The sequence below is a fragment of the Garra rufa genome, chromosome 1 (genome assembly GCF_049309525.1).
Source record: "Garra rufa chromosome 1, GarRuf1.0, whole genome shotgun sequence".
Taxonomy (NCBI): domain Eukaryota; kingdom Metazoa; phylum Chordata; class Actinopteri; order Cypriniformes; family Cyprinidae; genus Garra; species Garra rufa.
The window spans coordinates 9,519,758-9,544,322 of record NC_133361.1 but is presented as its reverse complement, the minus strand read 5'-3'; the positions used below and the strand labels follow the sequence as shown (position 1 = coordinate 9,544,322).

Genomic DNA, 24,565 nt, shown 5'->3' with positions numbered 1-24,565 from the left:
TGCTATTACTCTGCTAATTAAACCTTCACACTCTGCTCTGACTGGTGGAATGTGCAATCAATGAAGATTGGCCACCAGGCTGATCAAATTTGTCCATGAACCCTCCAACACTAAATTGGCCAGTGTTTCAGTTTCATTGTCCAACCCCTGTATATCCCCCTTGGGGGGGATTAAGGGATAAATAAAACTTACCACTATAACCAGTAGATGGCAGCAGAGGAGAACGTATTGGCTTGTTAGTCATTCATTTCTACTTTTTGCTATATTAGAAAATATCAAATCGTCTATAAATAACATTTTGTGTATGTAGTAAAAAAAAAAAAAAAAGTTACAAATCACCAAACTTGACTTTACATCTGAAAAGTTGTTGGTCAGTTCTGTATAATACGGTAACACTTTACAATACGTGTCAACAAATAAAGTGAAAAAACTGAAAGTCGTGACGTATTGTCAAGTATGGTGACCTGACCCATACTCGAAATTGGCCTTCTGCATTTAAACCATTCAAGTGCACACACACACACACACAGCAGAGAGGAGTGAACACACACACACACACACACACACACACACACACACACACACACACACACACTGGTTTACATGTTTTATAGGGACATTCCATAGGCGTAATGGTTTTTATACTGTACAAACCGTATTTTGTATCGCCCTAACCCTACCCTACACCCAGAGCCGGATTAACTCAAAGGCAAACTAGGCACGTGCCTAGGGCCCGATTGGCGGGATGGGGCCCAGACATAGGGACGAAAAAAAATAAAAAATAAACAAATGTACAAATGTCCTATCTACAATTTATTTCAATATTTATTAATTAACTAAAAATAGTGACGATGTTTATTTTAACCACAGACTGTAACATTACGTCACATTAATGCCAGCCCATGACATATATATATCAGTGATGCGCGGGTTGATCCAAAATGAGCGGGTGCCTGCGGTCACCCGCGGTTACGAATAAAAAAATATTTTAATGATTTTTTGTTAATGATATTCGGGTCGCAGTCGGTCGGGTCGTTTGAAATAAAGATGCCAATTAAACCTTTGTAATTTATATAGTACTTGACACGATTTTCTATGAAATAGATAGCCTATACTTATTGGCTGAATAATATTTACCTTTTGAATGTTAAGCGTTATTAAATGTCGAAAAATGCCCGATTTCCCAACAGGTTGAACTGAGCAATGCCATTTTTATAGGCTACTATATATATATAGAATTATTAGACACATTTTACTATGTCTTTTTAAATGCCTAGGTCTATTTAATTTCCTTAATTATAAAATTTCTAGCACTATTTTTAAACGTTTATTCAAACAATAATATATAAATTATCTCATATAAGCTTGTTTTAAACCAGGGATTAATAACGAAATTCATGTAAAAACGGTATGTTTTCTTTACATTTCCAGAGAGCGAAACGAACGAAATTAAACATTACTTAATAAATTCAAAGCACTATAATTTCCTTATTCATTTGATAAAACTATTAATATATATAAAATAATATTATTTTGTCATATTCGTGCTTACTGAATTTCTATATGCAAACTTCGTTTTGAATTGCATTCGTTTGTATAAGAAAATTCGTTAACCTAGCCTATTAAGTTGATTTAAATATTCTTGATAATTTTTAGAAAAAGCTTGTAGTCTATATATATTTAGGGCTACAGGCTAATATTTTTCTTAATTTTTTTTTCTTAACATTATTCTTGATCATATTTAACATCGCAAACTCACTGACATAATTTAGAATATTTGGAAATGCTACATTTGCTACATTGCTAGTCGTGCTAAAATCATGTTAGCGACTTGCTAGTCGTGCTAAAATCGTGCTAGGGACTGTAGAAAATACTTTTTGTTAATGCTTTTAAATTTGTGTTTTGGTTGTTCTGTGCTTATGAGAAGACAGAATGTTCTGTGCATATGAAAAGACAAAGTGTACACTATGTAACAGAATCTGTTAGTAAAATGTGTGCGTGTAGTTGCGAACTCTCTACATTTATGTCATTTCTGAGAAACCTTTGTTTACAGGCACGTAGGAGAAAAGAAGCCCTGCAAAAGTAGTAGCAATTTGAAGGTCACTTTAGACTAGACTTTTGGTCACTCTAAGAAGAAGAATGGGATGGGGCTGTATTTTCTTTTCTGTCCAGGAACGGTTGGTGAACACGCCCTGATTGGAGGAGAATGGTTGAACGATATCAGGAGGAGAGGCCTGCAGAATCAAGAATATAAATGCATATTTTAGCTTTGTGAGACATTCCTGGACTGCCCAGAATGTCAGATTTGATATTGGCTGTTCTGGAATCCTGAGCTCAGCACTCTTTGACTGTACTATTAAATTGGCTTTAAACGTTGACGCGGACTCGAGCTGTGTTATTTAAAGGGCGAATAAACGAGCTGGGGGGAAGTAGGTATTTTTACAATACCGGCAAATTCCAACAATTGGAGGGGGGCACCCGGATTCGCCCGAGACGAGGAATCCGAAACTGAAGGACATCTCCATTTCAACTCCTCTGCGCAGAGAAATAAATAACAGGTAAGCAGTTACCTTTTTCATAAAAAACTGCAGTTTGGCTACTACTAAATTGAAGAGTTGAATAGGAAGTGAATATCAGTTTTGCGTTTTGTACAAAATTGGGTTAAGTCAAAGAGTAAGAAAGTAAAATAAGGTAAAGGATATCCAGTGATCTCAAATAAAGGAATTAAATTAGTAAATGAAAGAGAACTCCTAAAACATAAGGTTTTCCTGACGAGGTTGAGTTTTCCCAAGGATTTCCAACAAATTAGAAAGGACATAACAGAAAATTCGTAAAAACGTTTCCCGGCGAGGTTGAATTTTCTTTTGACTTTGAAGGTGTCCAATAAAATAAATTAGGGTGTGACAGAAAACTTGTAAAGGTATGCCCGTCGAGGTTAAGTTTTCCTAAGGATTCCCTGACATATTGGTAGAAAGGTGAAAGAAACATCGTAAAACCCGGCGGGGTCGAAGCCTAATAAGGTTGATTTTCTTAAGAACCTCCTAAATTTGAGATCAAGTGTATGTGGCATATGCGTTGTGTGAAGTGAAACAAGTGTGTATGTGTGTAGTTTATATCAGGTGATTGTAGATACAGTTAACATATGATAGAGGATACATAAAGAGAACTGTAGCATTTGAATTAACTGGTACCGATTCACCACGACGCTGACGGGCGTTGGGGAACGGTCCAGTCTCCATCCTCTCTGCAGAGCATCTAAAACAAGGTAAGCAGTCACCTTTTTCATAAAAGTACTGCGAAATTGGAAATATTCAAAATTTTAAGGTTGAGAGTGGATTGAACACCAATGTAAAGGTAATTTTATACAAAAAGAATCAGATCAGTTTAAAAGGATATTGTAAAAGGTTTAAAGGTCATTGTCAAATCCTGGCAAGGTTAGGATTAGTCTCAGCCTCAGACGTCACGCCCACGGAACGTTGGCTAAACGTCTGATGCATATGGTACACTTAACTGGAAACACTTCAGGAATGTCGAAGTCGTGATCTGATTAGTTGAATTTGATCGGATTTCCGGAACACGCGAGTGTCGCGTTTATTTTCGGTCCGCCGGGAAACAAAGCGCAGACTGATTTACTCGAGTTTTGCTAAAAGGTGCTTATGCAGACGCCGTTGTTGTTATGCACATTTGCGACGTTCGCGTACAAATTACTGACTTACTGCTTGTTCTCCCTCTTCTTCGTTAACTTTCAATGCTGGTTATTTCAGTGACTGACTTGTTGCATGCCCGTCTGTTGTTGTGGGGGCATTTCTACGCCCCGAAACGTGACGCTGAACGAAACGAACTGTGATTGGTTGTTTTACATGTCGGTCAAACGGCCTTATGGGCGGGCCTTGGCCAATGAAAGCTGCCATGAATACCAGACCTTCAGCCGTCAGTCTGAAGGTCTGGCTACGCGAGACTAGGTTAGGATTGACTTGACAAGGCTTGGTTAAAGTAATTTTATAAAAACTCATAAGAAATCCTGTAAAATCCCGGCGTGATTAACGTGTAAAAGTGTCTGTCTACTGAACGATCTCTGAAAGTGTGTGTGAGTGTGAACTACTCCGTATCTGGGAGGTTGGAGTGCTGCGCACCTTCTCTGGACCGTCACTTAAGTGTGACCTGGTAGGAACGGACGCAGCATTCTTACGGCTCAGAGAGGAGGGGGAAATTGATGAGCCCTGTGATAAAGGGACTGTATGAAAGAAAATAAAATTTGAAAGTGAATGTATGAATGGAGAGATCCTAATTAGCAGATGGTGTTAGAACTGATATTTCCTACTAGTAGAAAAAGAGTTAAGAACGTTCCTAGGTGGTGGGTGTGTAGACTATTAGGGCATAGAGAGGACTGTGAGAAGTGTGATCCATTAAAAGAAACAAAACCTTTAATAAAATGAGTACGTATAAGGGAGTGTGGGATGCCATCTGTAGCCAGATGATGCATCAAGCTGAACCAAAAGAATAGAAAGAACTAAAAATATTGCAAAAAATTGGTTGTGTAGGTTGTTTGGACATCTTCCAGATTGTAAATTGATTAATAAGAAGTAAGAAATGGCAACTTACAAAGAAAATTGGCAGAAGATAGCTGAGATGGTGTTGGCGCAGACAGAGCCAAAAGATATCAAGGAAAGACAGAAAGAATTATTGGGGTGTTGGTCCCACCTAGTAAATATTCAACAATGGACCAATGATAGTAAGGATACAGGCAAACTAGTTCAGTATATTAAAATGGAAGAAAAAAGGGCTCATGGAGAATTGAAGGAAAAAAGACAGGAAAGGGCAGAATTAGATAAGATTATAAAGGACAAACAAGCCTTATTGAGAAAGTGGACCAGAGTTGCAACCACTGCCACAGTTGTAAGTAAAAGGCATCCCACATATGCTCCTAGCGCCCCTATGGCAACACAGCTGCCTGTATTCGCTGTGGGCAAAGGAGAAATTGAGATACAGGGAGAGTGGGAGGAGCAGACTGGAGAAAACCCTGATTCTAGTAAACTATGTCAAGAATTTTACAGACAGGCTGTAATAAAAGGGGTCCCACAAGCTGATGCTTCTAGCATAGAAAACAGTCCGGAAATGGCAGGGGGAGACAGTGACACGTGGGTGAGACATTTTGTACATCATGTTGATAGAGCTGTAGAGAAAGCAGGAAAGGAAGAGACAGAAATAGACAAACTGAAAACTCAATTGTTAAAGATGCAGATAGAAACCGAGAAAGACAAATCTAAAAAGAAAGGGAAGGAAGTGCAGCAAATGTCAGTGCAAAACCAAACCAGCCAGAGTGCTTCCCCACCACAGTTTCTACAGCCTGCCACACCACAGCCCTATTGGCAGAGTGTCAGTCAACAATATGATCCCTATGATACATAAACAGATTGGCCTCCCACCAACAGGGGCAGGGGATTAAAAAGGGGTATGAATATGAAAAATGATAAGGGAAGGGGTCTGTCTGCTCCACCATCGGGGGGTTGTTTCATTTGCGGGGACTCGAGTCATTGGAGGAGGGAATGTCCACAGAGACAGAAAAGACAACCTCCTGCAAGGGGACGGGCTCCTTTTAGAGGAGGGGCTCCAGGAAGGGGGGGAGCTGTCCCAAATACACTCTCATGGCCTGCCAACCAACAGGTGCCCGGTCAATGCCCAGTCTGGGACCAGGCGGGTGATGCGGAGTGTTACTGACGAGGCCCACAGAGAACCAGCAGGGGGGCTAAGGCTGAGCCCTACCTACAGGTGCTGCTAGATAACAAGCCTATAAGGGCCCTGGTGGACACTGGGGCCACTTTCTCTACCATTACAGGGGGCATGGTGGAGGAAGGGGCGCTCTCATCTAAAAACAGTGAGAGTGCGAGGGTTCTCTGGGGGGTCAGAAAAATGGCCACTAACAAAGCCGCTGTCAATAAAGGTGGCAGGACAGACGCACCTTCATGAATTCTTATGCTCCGCAAATGCGCCATCACCCTTGTTGGGGAGAGACATTTTAGTGAAATTGGGGATATGCATTTTTTGTAGCCCAGATGGTATCTATATAAGATTTCCTGATGGCACAATTCATAATTGCTCCACTGGAGGGGGGCTGGTACAAGGAGACACAGGAAAATTGGTTTTAGAAAAGGTGGTGGAAAAAGGGGCAGATATTTATTGGCTATTGCTAACTACACCAGACATGCCAGACGTTACCAAAATTCATGGATGTCCTCAAAATTTTCACTGTCAGCCCCGGTTGATCCGTTGCATTGCACTCTATAATATGACAGGGAGGGAGATGAGGTATATATATGGAAGAATTTCAGAAAGAGGCAGGGATGAAAAATGCTAGGAATGTATTAAAATGGACTTTTGAGGCAGAACAGGAATCTATAACACTAAAAACTGATTTGGCCAAAGCTGCAGAACTGCAGACCCCAGATTATTCTGTACCATTCCATTTGGATGTCAGTGAGCAAGGGGCTAGTGTAAGGGGGGTATAAAAGATGGGGAGGGAATTTGGAGGGGTTAAAAAAATGGTAAACTGGTTCTACCAGCTTCGACAGCTGTGTCAGTACTGTCAGAAGCTGAGTCTGAGCCAAAGTGGGAAAAAGACATGACAAAGCTTATGAATTTGACTTTGAAACAAAAATTGGCTAAAATATGTTCTCATACAGGGATTAATTGGCTTACTGCTATTGCAATTGGTTTGATATAAGTACAACTGGTTTAACACATTTTGAACTGTTGACAGGGCAACAGTTTCCTGGGCCATGGGCCCTATTCAATATGGAGGCTGGCCAGTTGCCACCTGGGGACTACTATGACAAAGTAAGGGCGGTTATTAACATATTATCTCCCCAGAACCCCACCTTTTCACAGGACTGGCAGCAGGTGACTGAGGCCCCCAGGATCAGTGGGTAAGACTGAAATTGATGAAACGAAAATGGCTGCCTGCTAAATGGTCTGAGCCCATGAAGGTCACTGCAAGGACCTCACATTGTGTTCGACTGGCGGGTAAGGGAAAAACTTGGTATCATTTGTCATCTTGTGTGAATTGTGATTCTCCTTCCAGGTCGCTGCAGGAGACCAGAGTTGACCTGCGAGCAGGTCAAAGAGAGGGTGAGCAGGAAGAACAGGAAGCAGAAAAGGACACAGCAGAAGAATCAGCTCAACCCTCAGAAGCCAACACAGGGACACAAAATTACTGTTCTAGAGAGGGTGGGAGACCTGCTAGAAATTAGCGAAGACATTCCAATTGCACACTGCATTAGCGCTGACTATGCACTAGGGGCGGGTGTAGCAAAGCAAATAAGACACAAATACGGGGTAGAAAAGTTGCAGAAACATATTAGCGCCCTGGGTCAGTGTGTGCTGACCACACACGGCAAGAAACAGATATTTCACCTGGTAACTAAAGCGGTGGTGCAGGGACCTGCCCACATATGAAGACTTAGAGAAGAGTTTAGAAGATCTAAAACTGCAGTGCCTAAAAGACAAAGTGAAAACATTAGCAGTCCCCAAACTAGGGTGTGGCCTTGATAAATTACAGTTTGAAACTGTACAGAATATCCTAGAGAGGGTGTTCAAAAACGGGGAGATTCAAATAGTGGTGGTGGTAAAATGAACAACACAAAGATGAATAGAATAGTGGGATGTTGGGTATTGAGCTTGACAATAATCATAGGGGTAATAGTATGGGGATTGATGGGGCAAAACACACAGAAAGGGAAAAGGAGTGTGTTGACAGGAGGTGGGGCTGGGGTGAAATTGACACTGCTAAGGGAGAAAGGGAAGGATGGCCTGTGGGAATTTGATCTGTGTCAAGTGATAGATTGTTGGGGTGATGCACTGGGATGGAGAGGGTATGATGTCTATGGCTGCCTGTGGCCAACAACAGGAACAAAACCAACTGGGCCATGGTGTCACACATGGCACGATGTTAATTGGATGACCAAGCCAGGGTACACTAAAAAGATGTTAACCAATAGCCCACTAACTAGCCAGAATAATATTCAGAACAGACTTAAACTATTTAGAGGATACCAACATAGCTGGGGGAGCTGGAAAAACACACTGATAATGTCACTGAAAGATGGTCCTGACAGCTCTGAAACTTTCATTACACTAGGGGTAGATGTGTCAGGGACAGATCCATTGGGTTTAATTAAAATTTTAGTACAAGAGCCAGAAGTAACACCAGCCCCCATAGTTGTTGATTTAAGAAAAAAAAAAACAGTATTGAAAAGCACGGATTATAGCAACTTGACCCCTTTAGATGTAATGACCCTAGAAACTGGTTATCATGAGTCCAACCTCTGGTTAGAATGGGTTCATGAAGCATCCACAAATTTAGGTTTTGAAGGATGTTTAGCATGTGCAGCTGCGAGACCTCAATTGAATACTGAGCCTGCCCCATTGTATGCAAACGATCAATGGGGATACGATTGCATCCTGCGATTAACAAAACAACAAAATCCAGCCAATTGCTCATCTTTAAGTAAATTGTACCCTGTTACAGGTAGTGGGTCATCACTAGGGGTTCCCTTGATTAGAAGAAAAGGGAACTACACATGTTTTAATTTCACTTCCACTAGCAAATCTAAAACATTGGTGGGCTCTTTTCAGAGAAATTGGTGCGAAATTACATTAGCTGATGGACATAAGAAAATAGGGCACATAGGGTAAGAGAAGGAAACTATACCTGTTTCAATTTCACATCCCCTAAAAACAATAAGCTGATAGTAGGAAACGTCAGAGTGTCATGGTGCACGGTAATCCACCAGAGGGGGCAGGAAATGGTGGGGTCATGGGCTAGAGCAGGTCTGTATTGTGCATGTGGTACAGGTGTGATGATAGCTAGGCCCACAGAAATGACAGAAGGATTGTGCGCTATGGTGAGGATGGCTTTCCCTTTAACTTTGAATGGAAACAGGTGGAAGCAGGTTGAGAGCAATCTGGTTAGGAGAAAAGAGAACCTCCCCCGTACAAGATGCATTTGCTGACAGATGAGGGTGCATATGATGATGAGGATGAAGAAGTGTGATCTCTTTCAGAGATCAAGAGAGGGAATTGTAGAAAATACTTTTTGTTAATGCTTTTAAATTTGTGTTTTGGTTGTTCTGTGCTTATGAGAAGACATAATGTTCTGTGCATATGAAAAGACAAAGTGTACACTATGTAACAGAATCTGTTAGTAAAATGTGTGCGTGTAGTTGCGAACTCTCTACATTTATGTCATTTCTGAGAAACCTTTGTTTACAGGCACGTAGGAGAAAAGAAGCCCTGCAAAAGTAGTAGCAATTTGAAGGTCACTTTAGACTAGACTTTTGGTCACTCTAAGAAGAAGAATGGGATGGGGCTGTATTTTCTTTTCTGTCCAGGAACGGTTGGTGAACACGCCCTGATTGGAGGAGAATGGTTGAACGATATCAGGAGGAGAGGCCTGCAGAATCAAGAATATAAATGCATATTTTAGCTTTGTGAGACATTCCTGGACTGCCCAGAATGTCAGATTTGATATTGGCTGTTCTGGAATCCTGAGCTCAGCACTCTTTGACTGTACTATTAAATTGGCTTTAAACGTTGACGCGGACTCGAGCTGTGTTATTTAAAGGGCGAATAAACGAGCTGGGGGGAAGTAGGTATTTTTACAATACCGGCAAATTCCAACAGGACTTGCTAGTCATGGTAAAATCATGCTAGCGACTTGCTTGTCATGCTAAAATAATGGTAAAATTATGCTAGCGACTTACTAGTCGTGCTGAAATCATGCTAGCGACTTACGTAAATTTGCATTACAGTATTTGCACTTACCATCGGTAATTCTCACATTCTCAGATTATAAACCATACAGCAAAATAAAACATGCAGGGTGCAGATTAATAGCTATGAAAAAAATATTTCTGTGAAACGAGTTAGGTTGAACAGAAGAAAGCCGTAATTTTATTGAAAAAAAAAAATCGTACTTTTACATCTTACAATAAACAACGTGACACAAGCTTTAAATTATTTGAAAGCTTAAAATGTTTTATTTGAATAATTTGTAACTATTTGTACACATATGCACATGTGATTGTCTTATTGCTTTTTATATTTTATTATTTTTAAGTGTCTTATTTTATTATATTTTGATGCAATTAATGTTATTGCCCTTGTGTGTTCGTTATTTTAAAGACTGCAATTAGAATGAAAATAAAGAATGAAAATAAATGTTGATGAACGAACAATGGATGGCGTGATCGGTCCAGATTCGGTTGACCAATCGGCGTAAAGGGACGTCTGGCGACCGCCCACGTGTGGAAAACGAAGTTTGAAGTCGTTTATCCGTTTTATACCCGTGAATCAAAAAACGAAAAATCGAGCCGAAATCGTTTTTTCGTTTTGTGAACAAATGAAAAAATGAATTAATGAGCCGTTTTCTTATTTATGCTTATTTCGTTTCAAATTGAAAATGAAATGAATAAAACGTACAAGGACTAAGGACCCCCAGTCTATGCTGTTTTCTGTTAATGAATGAACAGTAGCCTAGTGCGCTTCCCATCCAATAAATCGCAATGAATCAATAGTCAAATTCTGTCGATTTCATTAGGAGATTCAAGCAATAAAGCGCAACACTGCACTTCTCGGGTCGGCGCCAGCGCGATCTCTTACTTTGTGATTACAGAGGAAAGAAATATAAATGTCTGCTTTATTTTATGAACTTCCACGATAACAACAAAACGTTACAAATTGCCTTAGTAAAAATACAGGGTGCGCTCTCGCAATGTATGTCTCTCTATGCAGCTTGAAAGGTCTACTTCAATAAAAGAATCGAAAACAAAATTGTGTTTACTTAATTCGTATAAATCCAATAGAGGTAATGTACAGTCTTTCCCGTGTGAGTTCATTATCTGTAAACCTACCTGTTAGAACCTCGTTTCTGGGTCACTGCAGTTTCTCAGGCCTTTCTCAGGTCTGTCGAGTGGATCAGCAACAAGCGCTTGGGATAGACAACAACACACCAAAGTCTAATACAAGTTGGTTTATTGTTATCTACCAAAGAAGATGGGGCAGTCCCATCTTTTATACAGCACCCTTACAAGCCTTCATGTAGGCGGGGGTTCACATATCATTTAAGAAAATACTTCTACATATGGGAAGGAAAAATACAGATGATCCAGAGCAACTATAAGGAAGAGAGGAAGATAGTGCAGCCGCACTCAACTGGTTTCCTGCCGACAGACAACCCTGAAACAGACAGACAAAACATTCCCAGACAGAACTGTATCATCACACTCTTAACTGAAGCAAACTGCGAAAGACAAGAAAACTACAAAATATTAACTCAAGGAAACTTCACTGCAAAACAAATTAATTCTTATAATCCCCTCTTCCAGACTCTCTCTAGAGTCTGGATTCTCCAGTATCCTTCTGTGGCAATGGGCGATATCCTGCTATATAGCAGAGACCATAGTATACATACGTTGTGTGAAACATTTCACAATGCATGGACCAAAAATACACAATAAAAACAAAATAAGTAATACCGGTATTATCATTGAGACATAAGGTGCAAACATGCCAAATAGGCTAGAGAGAATACCCCAATTCCAATTGTTAGTTCTAGACTTTAGCTCATCCTCATATATCTGTGATGAGATCTGCTTCATAGTAGCTACAGCAGTGCCAATTGATCCCTCGGGCTCATCATTTGCAGGTATGTATGTGCAGCATTTGTCACCTACAACAGAACAAACCCCTCCCTGCTGGGCAAGAAGCATGTCCAGGGCCAACCTGTTTTGCACGACCACCTGTCTCAGTGCACGCAGCTCGCTTTGTACCCCTACCAGTGCAGCTGTGGTGCTGTTAACAAAGGATGCCAGTCGATAATGCATGGTGTCCTGTTGTCTCAGTAAGTCAGAGACGCCGAACTGAGGTACCATAGACTTCCAGAACCGAGTCCAGTGTGACCTCATCTGATGTTCATCAGGGACGTCCTCGTTGTCCACTGATCGTTTGCTCCTGAAAGACAAATCACGTTGTGTATGCATAACAGTCACACGATGTTGCAGCTGCACTGGTGCACAGAGGCTTGTCCAGCTCATCCTGTACGTGTTGTTTACAGTGTCCTCACCACAGTACCAGTACCAGTCATCAGCCAGCACTGCACCTTTCGCTGGCCAGAGATCTTCACAGAGCGTGAGCAATTCAATGCAGGCAGTGTTCCTAGAGGTGTAACAAACAGCTTTATTATTTCCCTTAACACATGCTGCGGTGTTCTTCTCACATGAGCCCCTCTCGAACCTTGGACAGTAGCTTTGCAGCCACATGTCTATACCCTGCCCTTGGTTTATTATTTGTTTACAATTTGTAGCACTTATACCTGTCACGCTTTCACCTGATGTCCCATTAAAACAATAAGGAAACATAAAACCTTCAGGTAACACCAGGCTAACTTTTACATCAACAGTTTCAGTTTCATTTTTACTTGATGCACTACCTTCTTTCTTGCACATTTCATTCATACAACAGTAATTATACCGTTTAGTTTCATCAGTATAGGGTGTTGTTACCCTCTTTACACACCTAGGAGACCATAAATACATTTTCCCTGCATAATATGTACAGAACACAGTAAAATTGGGGGGTTCACAGTTATAGACAAATGGTTTCAAGGATACAGTTATTGTGGTGCGGAATAATTCTTGACACACCACACATGATTCATTGGTCAGTTGACGCGCTGTCCAGTTGGCATACTGCCAGAAGAGGTTTCTTTTGGCCTCTTCCTTTGAAGCGTTGGGTACCATGAGTCCAGCTAGGACAAGATAGGTTATTGCTCTGGAAAACAAAAACAGTTAGTACATATAATACACTGTTCTTCATTTCAATGGTTTCACTCTGGTTGCATGAATCCACTGTGGAAAAAGATCAGTTAAAATAGCAGTTCTGGTCACAGCTAGTATCTCTGTAGGCCCATCATACAGAGAGTCATTAAGGCCCCCGGTTTTTAGTTTCTTTATCAATACTTGATTGCCCACTTCAAAGGGGTGTGAGTTAGCTTTAGGGATCTCAGGGTGTTTCATGTTGACCCTTTCCCAGAACTCAGTTAATTTTTCTATTAGGTCTCAGACATATGATCAGTTAACATCACACCTATCCCTACCATTCCGTGGCGCCAAGGGATGGGGAAAGGTCGGCCCATCACCACCTCATAGGGTGATAAGTTGTCTAAATTTGGCTGAGGCATCATTCTTAGGTCTGCTAAGACAATTGGAAGAACCCTTGTCCAATCGGATGTATTCATACTGATCATTGCTTTTCTTATCTTTTGTTAAGATAATTTTGATGTGAAAGGTGTGCCCTTATCGGAATCTATTGATACTGGAATACCATATCTGGGTATGATTTCTTTGGTTAAAAACTGCACTACAACGTTTGCATTTTCCTTCGCACATGGAAAAGCCTCTACCCACTTAGAAAATTTGTCCACAAGCACCAAGAGGTATTTAAAAGGTCCCCTCTTGGGCATGTGTGTGAAATCAACCTGCCATTCAGTAAACGGTTGGTTAGGCCTTGGCAGGTGTTGATGTTTTGCTGGAGGTTACCTTATATTATTTTTAGCGCAAATTAAACATCTGTCAAGAATGTCATTAACCGTTTGCGGTAATTGGTCGACGCAAAATAAGGCTCGCATTGTACCCCTCTTCGGCCGCGATGAGTGATACCATGAAATTCGCGGACGAGAAACGGTAAAGCAGACGTAGGTAAACACAGTCGACCATCTTTGTCACGCCAGAGGTCATCAGGTCCCTGAGACGCAGAAAAAACTGACCAAAATTGATGGTCACTATCGGCTGCTGCTTTTTGGACAGCGACAAGGTCAACATCTGGAATCATTGACGACGTCATTTTTGAGGTTGACACTACAGCTATATCAACATGGGGGCTTGGAGGCCCCTCTTGAGCAGCCCTTTTTGCATTTAGGTCAGCCAGTGAGTTACACTTAGCCTCATCTGTGTATGAATTCGAGTGACCCTTTGTTTTTACTATAGCTAACGAGCGAGGTAGACAAGAGGCCTCAATAAGTGTTTCAACAAGATGCTGTTGTTTACTGAAGAAAATAGTTTGCAGTTTCATCAGCAGAAGTCAGCTTCAACACTCCCGATGGAGTGCAGACAGCGACTGAGTGCAGATAGAGACTGACACACACATAGAGGCTTTATCTATTTTCAAGGTTGTCTTAGCCGGGCAAAACTCTTTATCACTATGTTGGACACACACACTTAGGTCGATAATTTTCTGGTTTTAGGCAGGGAACGGCCTCGAGCAGACGCGTCTCATCAGACTTATTACACATTTTTGACATTATTATGAACTTATAATCTGCGCCAGTGAAATGGCTGTGACGCGACAATTTTATCAACATTTCCACAAAGTGTAATGGTTTGTCCACTTCTGGTAACATGCTCAAAATGTCTTTCATAGTCGAGACGGACGGCGAAGTTATCTCTATGTGGCCCTGTAGTTTTGTATCCATAAATGAGCTTCATTTATTTTCTCGACGGGCGCTGCGTAAGTAAGCGCGGGCATGACAGGCGCGGGTGCAGGATAAGGCGGCAGCGCGCATGGCGGGAGTGAAGAAGTAGACGGTACTTCTGGATAGAGTTTAGCTGCTTTCTCTAATTTGGTTTTCTGTAACTTCGACTCAGCTTCAGCTAATAATTGTTTCTCGTTTTTTCCTGTCGGCTTTTTCGGTACCACATTCCTGACAGATTTTGGCAGTGAAATACCCTGTTTATCATTCCATACAGTTTGCATTTTTTACCAAACATCATACCCGTCTTTCATATATTTTTGGTCCCATTCAGGGTCACCTTCGCCTTTATATGTCAATCGAAAAGCTTGTGCCATATGATTTGGGTCAAAAGAACCCATTAGCGGATATGTAGGATACATCCCATTGGCTTCGGTCCAACCCGCTAAATTATTCACCAAAAATTTGTGTAAAAACCCCAACTATTCAATTCAAGTTCAATTCAAGTTTATTTGTATAGCGCTTTTCACAATACGAATCGTTGCAAAGCGCTGTACAAAAGTTTAGGCTACTACAATATATTTAGTCATTTTAGTATTTAGTGGTGAATACTGTATGTCAAGTCGATGTACATATGATATAAATGTTAAAATCAGTAACTGTGTAATCGAACAGATGATGAACACTAATTGCAATGATTATGTGCTGTGATCAAACTTATAAGAAAATTATGTAGTGCTGTATGTTGTTTCAAGGCTGGCATCATCTGCGGTCCTCTGAGGGGTCGGCATCATCTCTTCTTCTGAATCCAGACTGAATCTTGTGTAAATCCTAGTTACCACGGGATGGAAATCCCGTGGCAGAAACAGAGAAACAAATAGAGAAATAATTAGCGTAGCTGCTGTTCCAACTTCCAACCAAACAAAAATGATGTGTTTAGCCCAAGCTGAAGAATATTAATGTGCATTTGATCAGATGTAACTGAAGTACAACGTTATGAGATACATTATGTGAATGCTTGGCTAAAGAGATGAGTCTTTAATCTAGATTTAAACACAGAGAGTGTGTCTGAACCCCGAACGTTATCAGGAAGGCTATTCCAGAGTTTGGGAGCCAAATGAGAAAAGGCTCTCCCTCCTTTAGTGGACTTTGCTATCCTAGGTACTACTAAAAGTCCAGAGTTTTGCGACCTTAGGGAGCGTGAGGGATTGTAGCGTAGTAGGAGACTAGTTAGGTATGCAGGAGCTAAACCATTAAGGGCTTTATAGGTAAGAAGTATTATTTTGTAAGTGATACGGAACCTAATGGGTAGCCAGTGTAGAGACTGTAAAATTGGGGTAATATGATCATATTTTCTTGATCTGGTAAGGACTCTAGCAGCTGCATTTTGGACTACCTGTAGCTTATTTATTGAAGAAGCAGGACAACCACCTAGTAGTGCATTACAATAGTCCAGTCTAGACGTCATGAATGCATGAACTAACTTTTCTGCATCAGAAACAGGTAACATGTTCCGTAGCTTAGCAATGTTTCTAAGATGGAAGAATGCTGTTTTAGTAACATAGGAAATATGATTTTCAAAAGACAGGTTGCTGTCTAATATAACACCCAGATTTTTGACTGTAGAGGAAACAACAGTACATCCGTCTAGTTGCAAGTTGTAGTTTAAGAGATTCTGTGTACTCTTTTTTGGTCTAATAAGTAATATCTCAGTCTTATCTGAATTTAACAGTAGAAAATTATTGGTCATCCAGTCTTTCACATTTTTAACACACTCTGTTAACTTTGCTAAGTTAGAAGTTTCATCTGGTCTTGTTGAAATATATAGTTGAGTGTCATCAGCATAACAATGGAAACTAATCCCATATTTCCTAATAATATTACCAAGGGGTAACATGTAAATTGAAAATAGTAGAGGACCTAGGACAGATCCTTGTGGCACTCCATACTTCCTAATAATATTACCAAGGGGTAACATGTAAATTGAAAATAGTAGAGGACCTAGGACAGATCCTTGTGGCACTCCATACTTTACTGGTGTTAGCTGCGATGACTCCCCGTTTAAATACACAAAGTGATAGCGATCGGACAGGTATGATCTGAACCATCTTAATGCCTGCCCTTGAATACCTGTATAGTTTTGTAATCGATCTATGAGTATTTCATGATCTATAGTGTCGAACGCAGCACTAAGATCAAGTAAAACTAGCAATGAGACGCAGCCTTGATCTGCCGCAAGTAGCAAGTCGTTTGTGATTTTTACAAGTGCAGTTTCTGTGCTATGATGGGGCCTGAAACCTGACTGAAATTCTTCAAAGATATTATTATTTTGCAAGAAGGAGCACAATTGAGCAGACACAACTTTTTCTAGAATTTTAGACATAAATGGAAGATTAGAAATGGGTCTGTAATTTGCCAGTTCACTAGGGTCTAGCTGTGGTTTCTTAATAAGAGGTTTAATAACTGCTAGTTTGAATGGTTTTGGGACATGACCTAAAGATAACGATGAGTTAACAATATTAAGAAGCGGTACTTCTGCTACAGGTAACAACTCTTTTAGTAATTTAGTGGGTACAGGATCTAATAGGCATGTTGTTGGTTTAGATGTGGTGATAAGTTTATTTAATTCTTTCTGTTCTATAGTTGTAAAGCACTGCAGTTTTTCTTCCGGTGTAATGACTAATGTTGAAGTATCAGTTGCTGTAGTATCTATATTTGTTATTGTATTTCTAATGTTGTCTATTTTATCAGTAAAGAAATTCATAAAGACATTACTATTAAACTGTGCAGGAATATTCAGGTCAGGAGGTGTTTGGTTATTTGTTAATCTAGCCACTGTGCTAAATAAAAACCTTGGATTGTTTTGGTTTTTTTCTATGAGTTGGTGGATATACTCGGCTTTAGCAGCTTTTAAAGCCCGTCTATAGCTGGACATACTGTTTTTCCATGCAATTTTAAAAACTTCTAAGTTAGTTTTTCTCCATTTACGCTCAAGATTACGAGTTTCTTTTTTTAGAGAATGGGTATTACTGTTGTACCATGGCGCAGTACGTTTTTCTCTAACCTTTTTTAGCTTGATTGGGGCAACAGCTTCTAATGTGTTAGAGAAGATAGTGCCTATGTTACTAGTAATTTTGTCTAGTTCATGTTTATTTATGGGTGCACAGAGCAGTTGAGATAAATCAGGCAGGTTATTTGCGAATCTATCTTTGGTAGCAGGAACAATAGTTCTGCCCAGACGATAGTGCGGAGCTATGTAGTTAACATCAGTGATACGCAGCATGCACGATACGAGGAAATGATCGGTAACATCATCGCTTTGAGGTACGATATCTATATCAGTAAGATCAAGTCCGTGCGATATAATTAGATCTAGTGTATGATTAAAACGATGAGTGGGCCCAGTGACGTTTTGTTTGACTCCAAAAGAGTTTAACAGGTCAGTAAACGCAAGTCCTAACGCATCATTTGTATTATCAACATGAATGTTAAAATCTCCAACAATTAATGCTTTATCAAAATTAACCAATAGGTCAGAAAGGAAATCTGCAAATTCTTTTAGGAAATCTGTATACGTCCCTGGAGGTCTATACACAGTAGCCAGAGCAAGTGATAGGAGAGATTTATTTTGCATATCTGACAGAGTAACATTAAGTAGGAGTACTTCAAATGAATTAAACCTGTACCCTGTTTTCTGAGTAACATTGAAAATATCACTATAAATTGTTGCAACACCACCGCCACGACCGATCTGACGAGGCTCATGCTTATAACAGTAGTTTGGTGGAGTAGACTCATTCAGACCAATAAAATCATTTGGTTTTAGCCAAGTTTCAGTCAAGCAGAGTACATCAAAACTATTATCTGTGATTATTTCATTTACAATAAGTGCTTTGGGTGCGAGTGATCTAATATTTAGGAGCCCAAGCTTTAAAAATTGTTTTTGTTCATTTATTGTGCATTTTTCTGGTTTAATCACGATTAGATTTTTTCTAGATCCTTCATTAAATTTTTGTTTTGACCTCACTATTCGAGGAACAGACACAGTCTTTATAGATTGGACAGCACCAGTACTATCGTTTAAATGTGCATAACAAAAGCCATCATCGCAACTATTTGAAGAATTGCTTACTAGTCAAATGGAGCGCAGCGTCCTGGAGATGTTGTCCGACAGCAGTTCTGCTCCGACTCTGCTGGGGTGCAGGCCATCAGCGCGGTAAAGCCTAGGGCGCTCCCAGAAAAGATTCCAATTATTAACAAAGAGCAGTTTCTGTTCTTTACACCATGACAACAACCATTCATTTAGAGCAAAAAGTCTACTGAACCTTTCGTGTCCACGTCGATACGTGGGAAGCGGTCCTGACACGATGATCTTCGTCGCGGGCGCTGTGCTGCGTACCGTCTCGATCAGGCTCCTGAAATCCCTCTTCAGGACCTCCGTCTGCCGCAGCTTGACGTCGTTCACGCCCGCGTGCAGGACGATCGCGCCGACGCTCACATCGTCCTTCAGGATGGCAGGTATCTGTGAAGAAACATCGAGAACGCGAGCACCAGAGAAACAGCGAGTGTGCACTTTACCGTTAGCTAAGTTAGCACGAACGTACCGGACGATGGAGTCTCCGACGATCACAGCGTCGTGTTCCGTCTCGCGGAGGGGAGCGAAGCGGTTCCGGGTGGAGATCTCGAAGACCGGAGGCGGCGGAGGGGGAGAGGTCCTCACCCGGGGCCTGGCTCGCGTCTTCGGCTGCTGCTGCACCCAGGGTCCGTGGTGTCCCGGCGCCGGAGTGTACGACAGCCGGGATGATCGCGTCCTGGGTGCGCCTGACCTGTGCAGAGAAGCACACGGAGTAGATGTGATGAGGGTGTTAGTATCGTGCTGAATACTTACCCGGACAGATTCGAGTGCAGTCTTCCTCTCCTGCAACTCAAACTGCCGTTTGAGCAACCCCTGGATCTGCTTCTCCACGGCTTCCAGCTCGACCCGCACCGCGTGCAGCTCGAACGTGTCTTCACCTGCACTCAAAGGTAGACACAAATTCGCCATTAAAGCAAGTAACAGTGAGTAAACAGTTGAAATGTGTGTGAATGGAGAATAAACAATGTAAACAGTTGAAATGTGTGTGAATAGAGAATAAACAATGTAAGCAAGATTAGCCGCGACCACGCTGGCAAGTGCTAAACGCGCTATAAGCTAACTAATTAGCAGGCTCGGGAAAGCAAATAAAAACTAATGATAACAAGGCGTTCCGATTGTTTTTGTTGTAAAACACAACAGGGTGTATATTCACATGTTATGAAAAACAAAAATTATGGTGTATAGAATTGTTTTTAGATTTAAAAATAGAAAATAATAGTTTAACTCGACGGAGCTTCAACTCAAGGTATGCGCTACGACAAACAGGAAGTGACGTCTCAACAAATAATTAGATCATTATTTCGGAGAACTACATCTATTCATCCAATCATTTGGTGTTTCGCCAGGATTTGGTTTAGGATAGGTGGCTCCCATGATAGATATACAGATAATATATACAGATTGATAGATAAACAGATAATATATACAGATATTCACCTCACCACGGGACAGACCGAAACTCGTGACTCACACTTTTGCTTTTAATTTCGTTTTCAATTTTGATTTATAGCGCTCTTCCCAGCCTCGCTGAGGGTATACCTTACGTCAGTACAGATAGTCAGACTATACTCTGTCTTACCTTACTACGCAGTTAAACAATTGGTAATCAGACAGTCAGACTAAACTCTGTCTTGCCCGAGTTACGCAATTAATCAGCAATTACTAATTAGACAGTCAGACTATACTCTGTCTTGCCCAAGTCACGTAATTACAGACACACAGTAATAGTAATGTCACTGATCAGGTAGTCAAACTATACTTTGTCTTACCTGATCAGAGACATCACGTCAGGGGTCACCAAATTGTTAGAACCTCGTTTCTGGGTCACTGCAGTTTCTCAGGCCTTTCTCAGGTCTGTCGAGTGGATCAGCAACAAGTGCTTGGGATAGACAACAACACACCAAAGTCTAATACAAGTTGGTTTATTGTTATCTACCAAAGAAGATGGGGCAGTCCCATCTTTTATACAGCAACCTTACAAGCCTTCATGTAGGCGGGGGTTCACATATCATTTAAGAAAATACTTCTACATATGGGAAGGAAAAATACAGATGATCCAGAGCAACTATAAGGAAGAGAGGAAGATAGTGCAGCCGCACTCAACTGGTTTCCTGCCGACAGACAACCCTGAAACAGACAGACAAAACATTCCCAGACAGAACTGTATCATCACACTCTTAACTGAAGCAAACTGCGAAAGACAAGAAAACTACAAAATATTAACTCAAGGAAACTTCACTGCAAAACAAATTAATTCTTATACCATTGTGCTTACACTCACAGACAGCGCAGCATATTTTCACAGTAGCCTATAATCCAGATGAAAAACCGGATTCGTGGCTTGATTCAGCTAAAGATAAAATTTAATAATACATAATAAATAATGTGTAATTTGTATTTAATCATACTGTATCAAGGCCGCACAGGCATGTTAAATTAATATTCAAGCAATAAGCTCATGTGTTTCCGACCCACGAACAAAAATACGAAGAATCAAGCTTTTCGTTTTTCCATTTCTCAAACATAACGAAATAATAATAATAATAGTAATAATTAAGCTAGATTTGTTTGTATTTTTTTTATTTGTATTTATTCTGCATGATGCGATAGACAGTAAAGACAGGTTGAGTTGAAAAGTGGCTTTTCATTGTCTTTTCATTCCACATATAATTATTAAAGCATAAGCTCTCTTTTTACCCAAGGACAAAAATACTAAAAGTGATTTATTTTTATTTTTTTCATTTATTTTGTCCATTTTTTAAACAGAATGAAATTATCAATAATACAATCAAACCGTTTGTCATTTCTATTTCATTTCACAATCAAACTTTCATCCAAATAATATTCCAAGCCCAGAGTCGATTATTCAGAAATAACACTTTTGATCTGATCAGCTTAAATCCTCTGGGTCTGAGGGCAGATTGGAGATTAATCCTTATAAACATGCCGCTACAATTGAAACCATTACATTAAAATTATTAAAACAGTGTATTTCTATAAATAGCTAGTGTATTCTAACTCCAGCAGCGTGCATCCTCCTTTATGTCAGGACTGTGGCAAAGGCAGCGCGGACAAACATTACAGTAGCTCCCTCACATAACATAATCATATCATCTATAACAGGAACATCAGATCGTTTTTATGACATATTATGTCGTTATTACGAGAAAAAATATGTTGTTTTAAGGAGAAAATTATGTTGTTTTTACGAGAAAAGATGTCGTTTTAACGAGAAAATTGTTGTTTTTACGAGAAAAGATGTCGCTTTTACGAGAAAAGATGTTGTTTTTACGAGAAAATATCTCGTTATAACGACCTAACTGAGTGGGTAAAAAATAAGTGTGTGGCAGCAATGCGTCACCGTATCAGATATCCACAAAAAATCCAATAAAATTCTTTATCTGACCTTTTTTAGCAGTATACTTCTTAAATTTATACGTCCTCCCAGTTTTCATTTAGGTTAATTTCTTTACGAAAAAGGGCCCATTTGAGGAAGTTGAAATGTATTCATTGCGAAAACTTTAGATAATGTTTCTTTCTAATGTCACTTCGCTTGTAATGTCTTGTAATATTTTATTGTTTGGTTGTGTCACATTTGGTGAGACCTGAAAGTGTCACGTGAGAGATGAGGTCTGGGTCCAAGTGCAGGTAATTAATTTTTAATATAAACAATATATAATATACAAAAGGCCAACACCGTACAACACGACTTGAATACAAACACGAAATAAACCAAACTGTAAACCAGGTCTAGGAGACAGGATCCAGGATCCAGGAAACAGACAGACGGTACAGAAGACAATGCAGCCAGAATGAGGAGTGGGAGATGAGCAGCTTTATAGTCCGTATAATTGTGAACAGGTGTGGGTGAGACGAGTGTCATGATCACAACACAGGTGTATACAATCAGGGGAGTGAAGTGCGGGAGGAAGGGAAACAGCCCCCTCTGGAGGAGGAGGGAAAAGCTCGCAACCCAAAATCATGACAGAAAGTCCTGGATCTGAAGATGATTTACTTACTGTGTTTGAATTTTCTATGACATTTTAGAGAAGATAAATATTTAAAACACTTCCCACATGCAGTGCAGTGATGCGGTTTCTCTCCAGTGTGAATCCTCTCATGTATTTTCAGATATCCTGACCGATTGAATCTCTTGTCACAGTGTGAACACTTATAAGGTTTCTCTCCAGTGTGAATCATCTCATGTGTTTTCAGAGATCCTGACTGATTGAATCTCCTGTCACAGAGTGAACACTTGTAAGGATTATCTTCAGAGTGAAGCCTCTCATGCAGTCTTAAACTGCGTGCTGTAGTAAAAGTCTTTTTACACTCAAAGCACATGTAGTCTCTCACATCAGCGTGTGTTTTCTGATGTTCTTTCAAACCTTGTAGACGTAAGAAACTCTTTCCACACAAATTACATGAATGTGGTTTCTCTCCAGTATGAACTCTCATGTGTGCTGCAAGTAGTCCTTTTAGGCTGAAACTCGTCCCACACTGATCACATGTGTGCGGTTTCTCTCCAGTGTGGATAATTTCATGTGATTTCAGAGTTGTTGACTGACTAAATCTCTTGTCACAGTGTGAACACTGATAAGGTTTCTCTCCAGTGTGCATCCTCTCATGTGTTTTCAGAGCTGTTGACTGACTAAATCTCTTGTCACAGTGTGAACACTCATAAGGTTTCTCTCCAGTGTGCATCCTCTCATGTGTTTTCAGATTTGATGACCGACTGAATCTCTTGTCACAGTGTGAACACTCATAAGGTTTCTCTCCAGTGTGCATCCTCTCATGTGTTTTCAGATGTGTTAACTGACTGAATCTCTTGTCACAGTGTGAACACTCATAAGGTTTCTCTCCAGTGTGGATGTGCATGTGATGCTCAAGACTTGATTTTCTTGAGACACTCTTTCCACACTGAGGGCAGGTGAACAATTTTTTGTCTATTCTTTTCTTTAAATCTTTCTGTTTGATTTGAGAGCAACTCAACGGTTTTTCTCCAGGTTTGACATGACTTTGCTCTTCAGCTTCACTCAGTTCTTCATTCTCATCATTTTCTTCAATCAACTCTAAAAATAATAATAATAATAATAATATTGGTTAATTTTCAGTAACTCAAAAATAGCAGAGAAATGTGGACATAAAATGAAGCCTAATATAACTAGCAGATAATTGTTATACAATATTTTGGTTATTTTTATACATTTTTTTTAGTCCTTGGAATTTTTCCATAAATGAGATGCGTTGATTTTCAAATTATTATTTTCAAACGTTATCGGCAAAAATCCATGCTTCCATAGGAAGAACTATTAACCCTTAAATGCATACCTTGGGTCTTTAGCAACCCAGGACATCACTCACTCTCCCTCCTTCATTTTTTTAAGTTTGGCATCACCTTTCTTAGCATTTCTTAATCTATTCATTATGAAAAATAAAACAAGAAAAAATAATAAAATATAAAATAATTAATGTTTTCTGACTCATTTTTTCTAAAAAGTGTATTGGGTCGCTAGAAACCCGAGGTGTGTAATAGTGCATGTATATTTTTCATGCACAGAAATATGAAAATATCTGATGACTAAATACATGCAATTGACCACGAGAGGTGGCACTGTTTGATAGACAATAATAATGAGATGTTTCACTTGTAATTATCACAGGCATAAAACAAAAGAATATCGTCAGCATAAAATATAAAAGTGACTGTCATTTGATGGTGGATGTAGTGCATAAGCTGCCAGTTAACAAAATAATGATTTTAAGTAAATGAAAACGATAGTTTTGCGAATATGAGCCAGATTCTGAATATACTGTGGAAGTGCGCTCTGACAATGATAGCGATGGTAAAATCATCTGCTCAAACAGAAGGCTTTTATGTTTCAAAAGGTAATGAAATATGCTCTGTTTTA

The 24,565-nt window shown here is 40.1% G+C and overlaps 2 protein-coding genes across 2 annotated transcripts in view; one reads left to right on the top strand and one right to left on the bottom strand.

Moving 5' to 3' along the window:
- LOC141343542 (uncharacterized) overlaps positions 1 to 24,565 on the top strand; it is a gene marked incomplete at its 5' end in the record, with an annotated part of 269,291 nt that overhangs the window by 63,530 nt on the left and 181,196 nt on the right. The window lies entirely within an intron of this gene.
- LOC141341850 (uncharacterized) overlaps positions 22,211 to 24,565 on the bottom strand; it is a 46,328-nt gene continuing 43,973 nt past the window's right edge. The window contains exon 23 of the mRNA XM_073846435.1: positions 22,211 to 23,725. Coding sequence (XP_073702536.1) covers positions 22,668 to 23,725 — 1,058 coding nt within the window. The 3' untranslated portion in view covers positions 22,211 to 22,667. The remainder of the gene's footprint in view (positions 23,726 to 24,565) is intronic.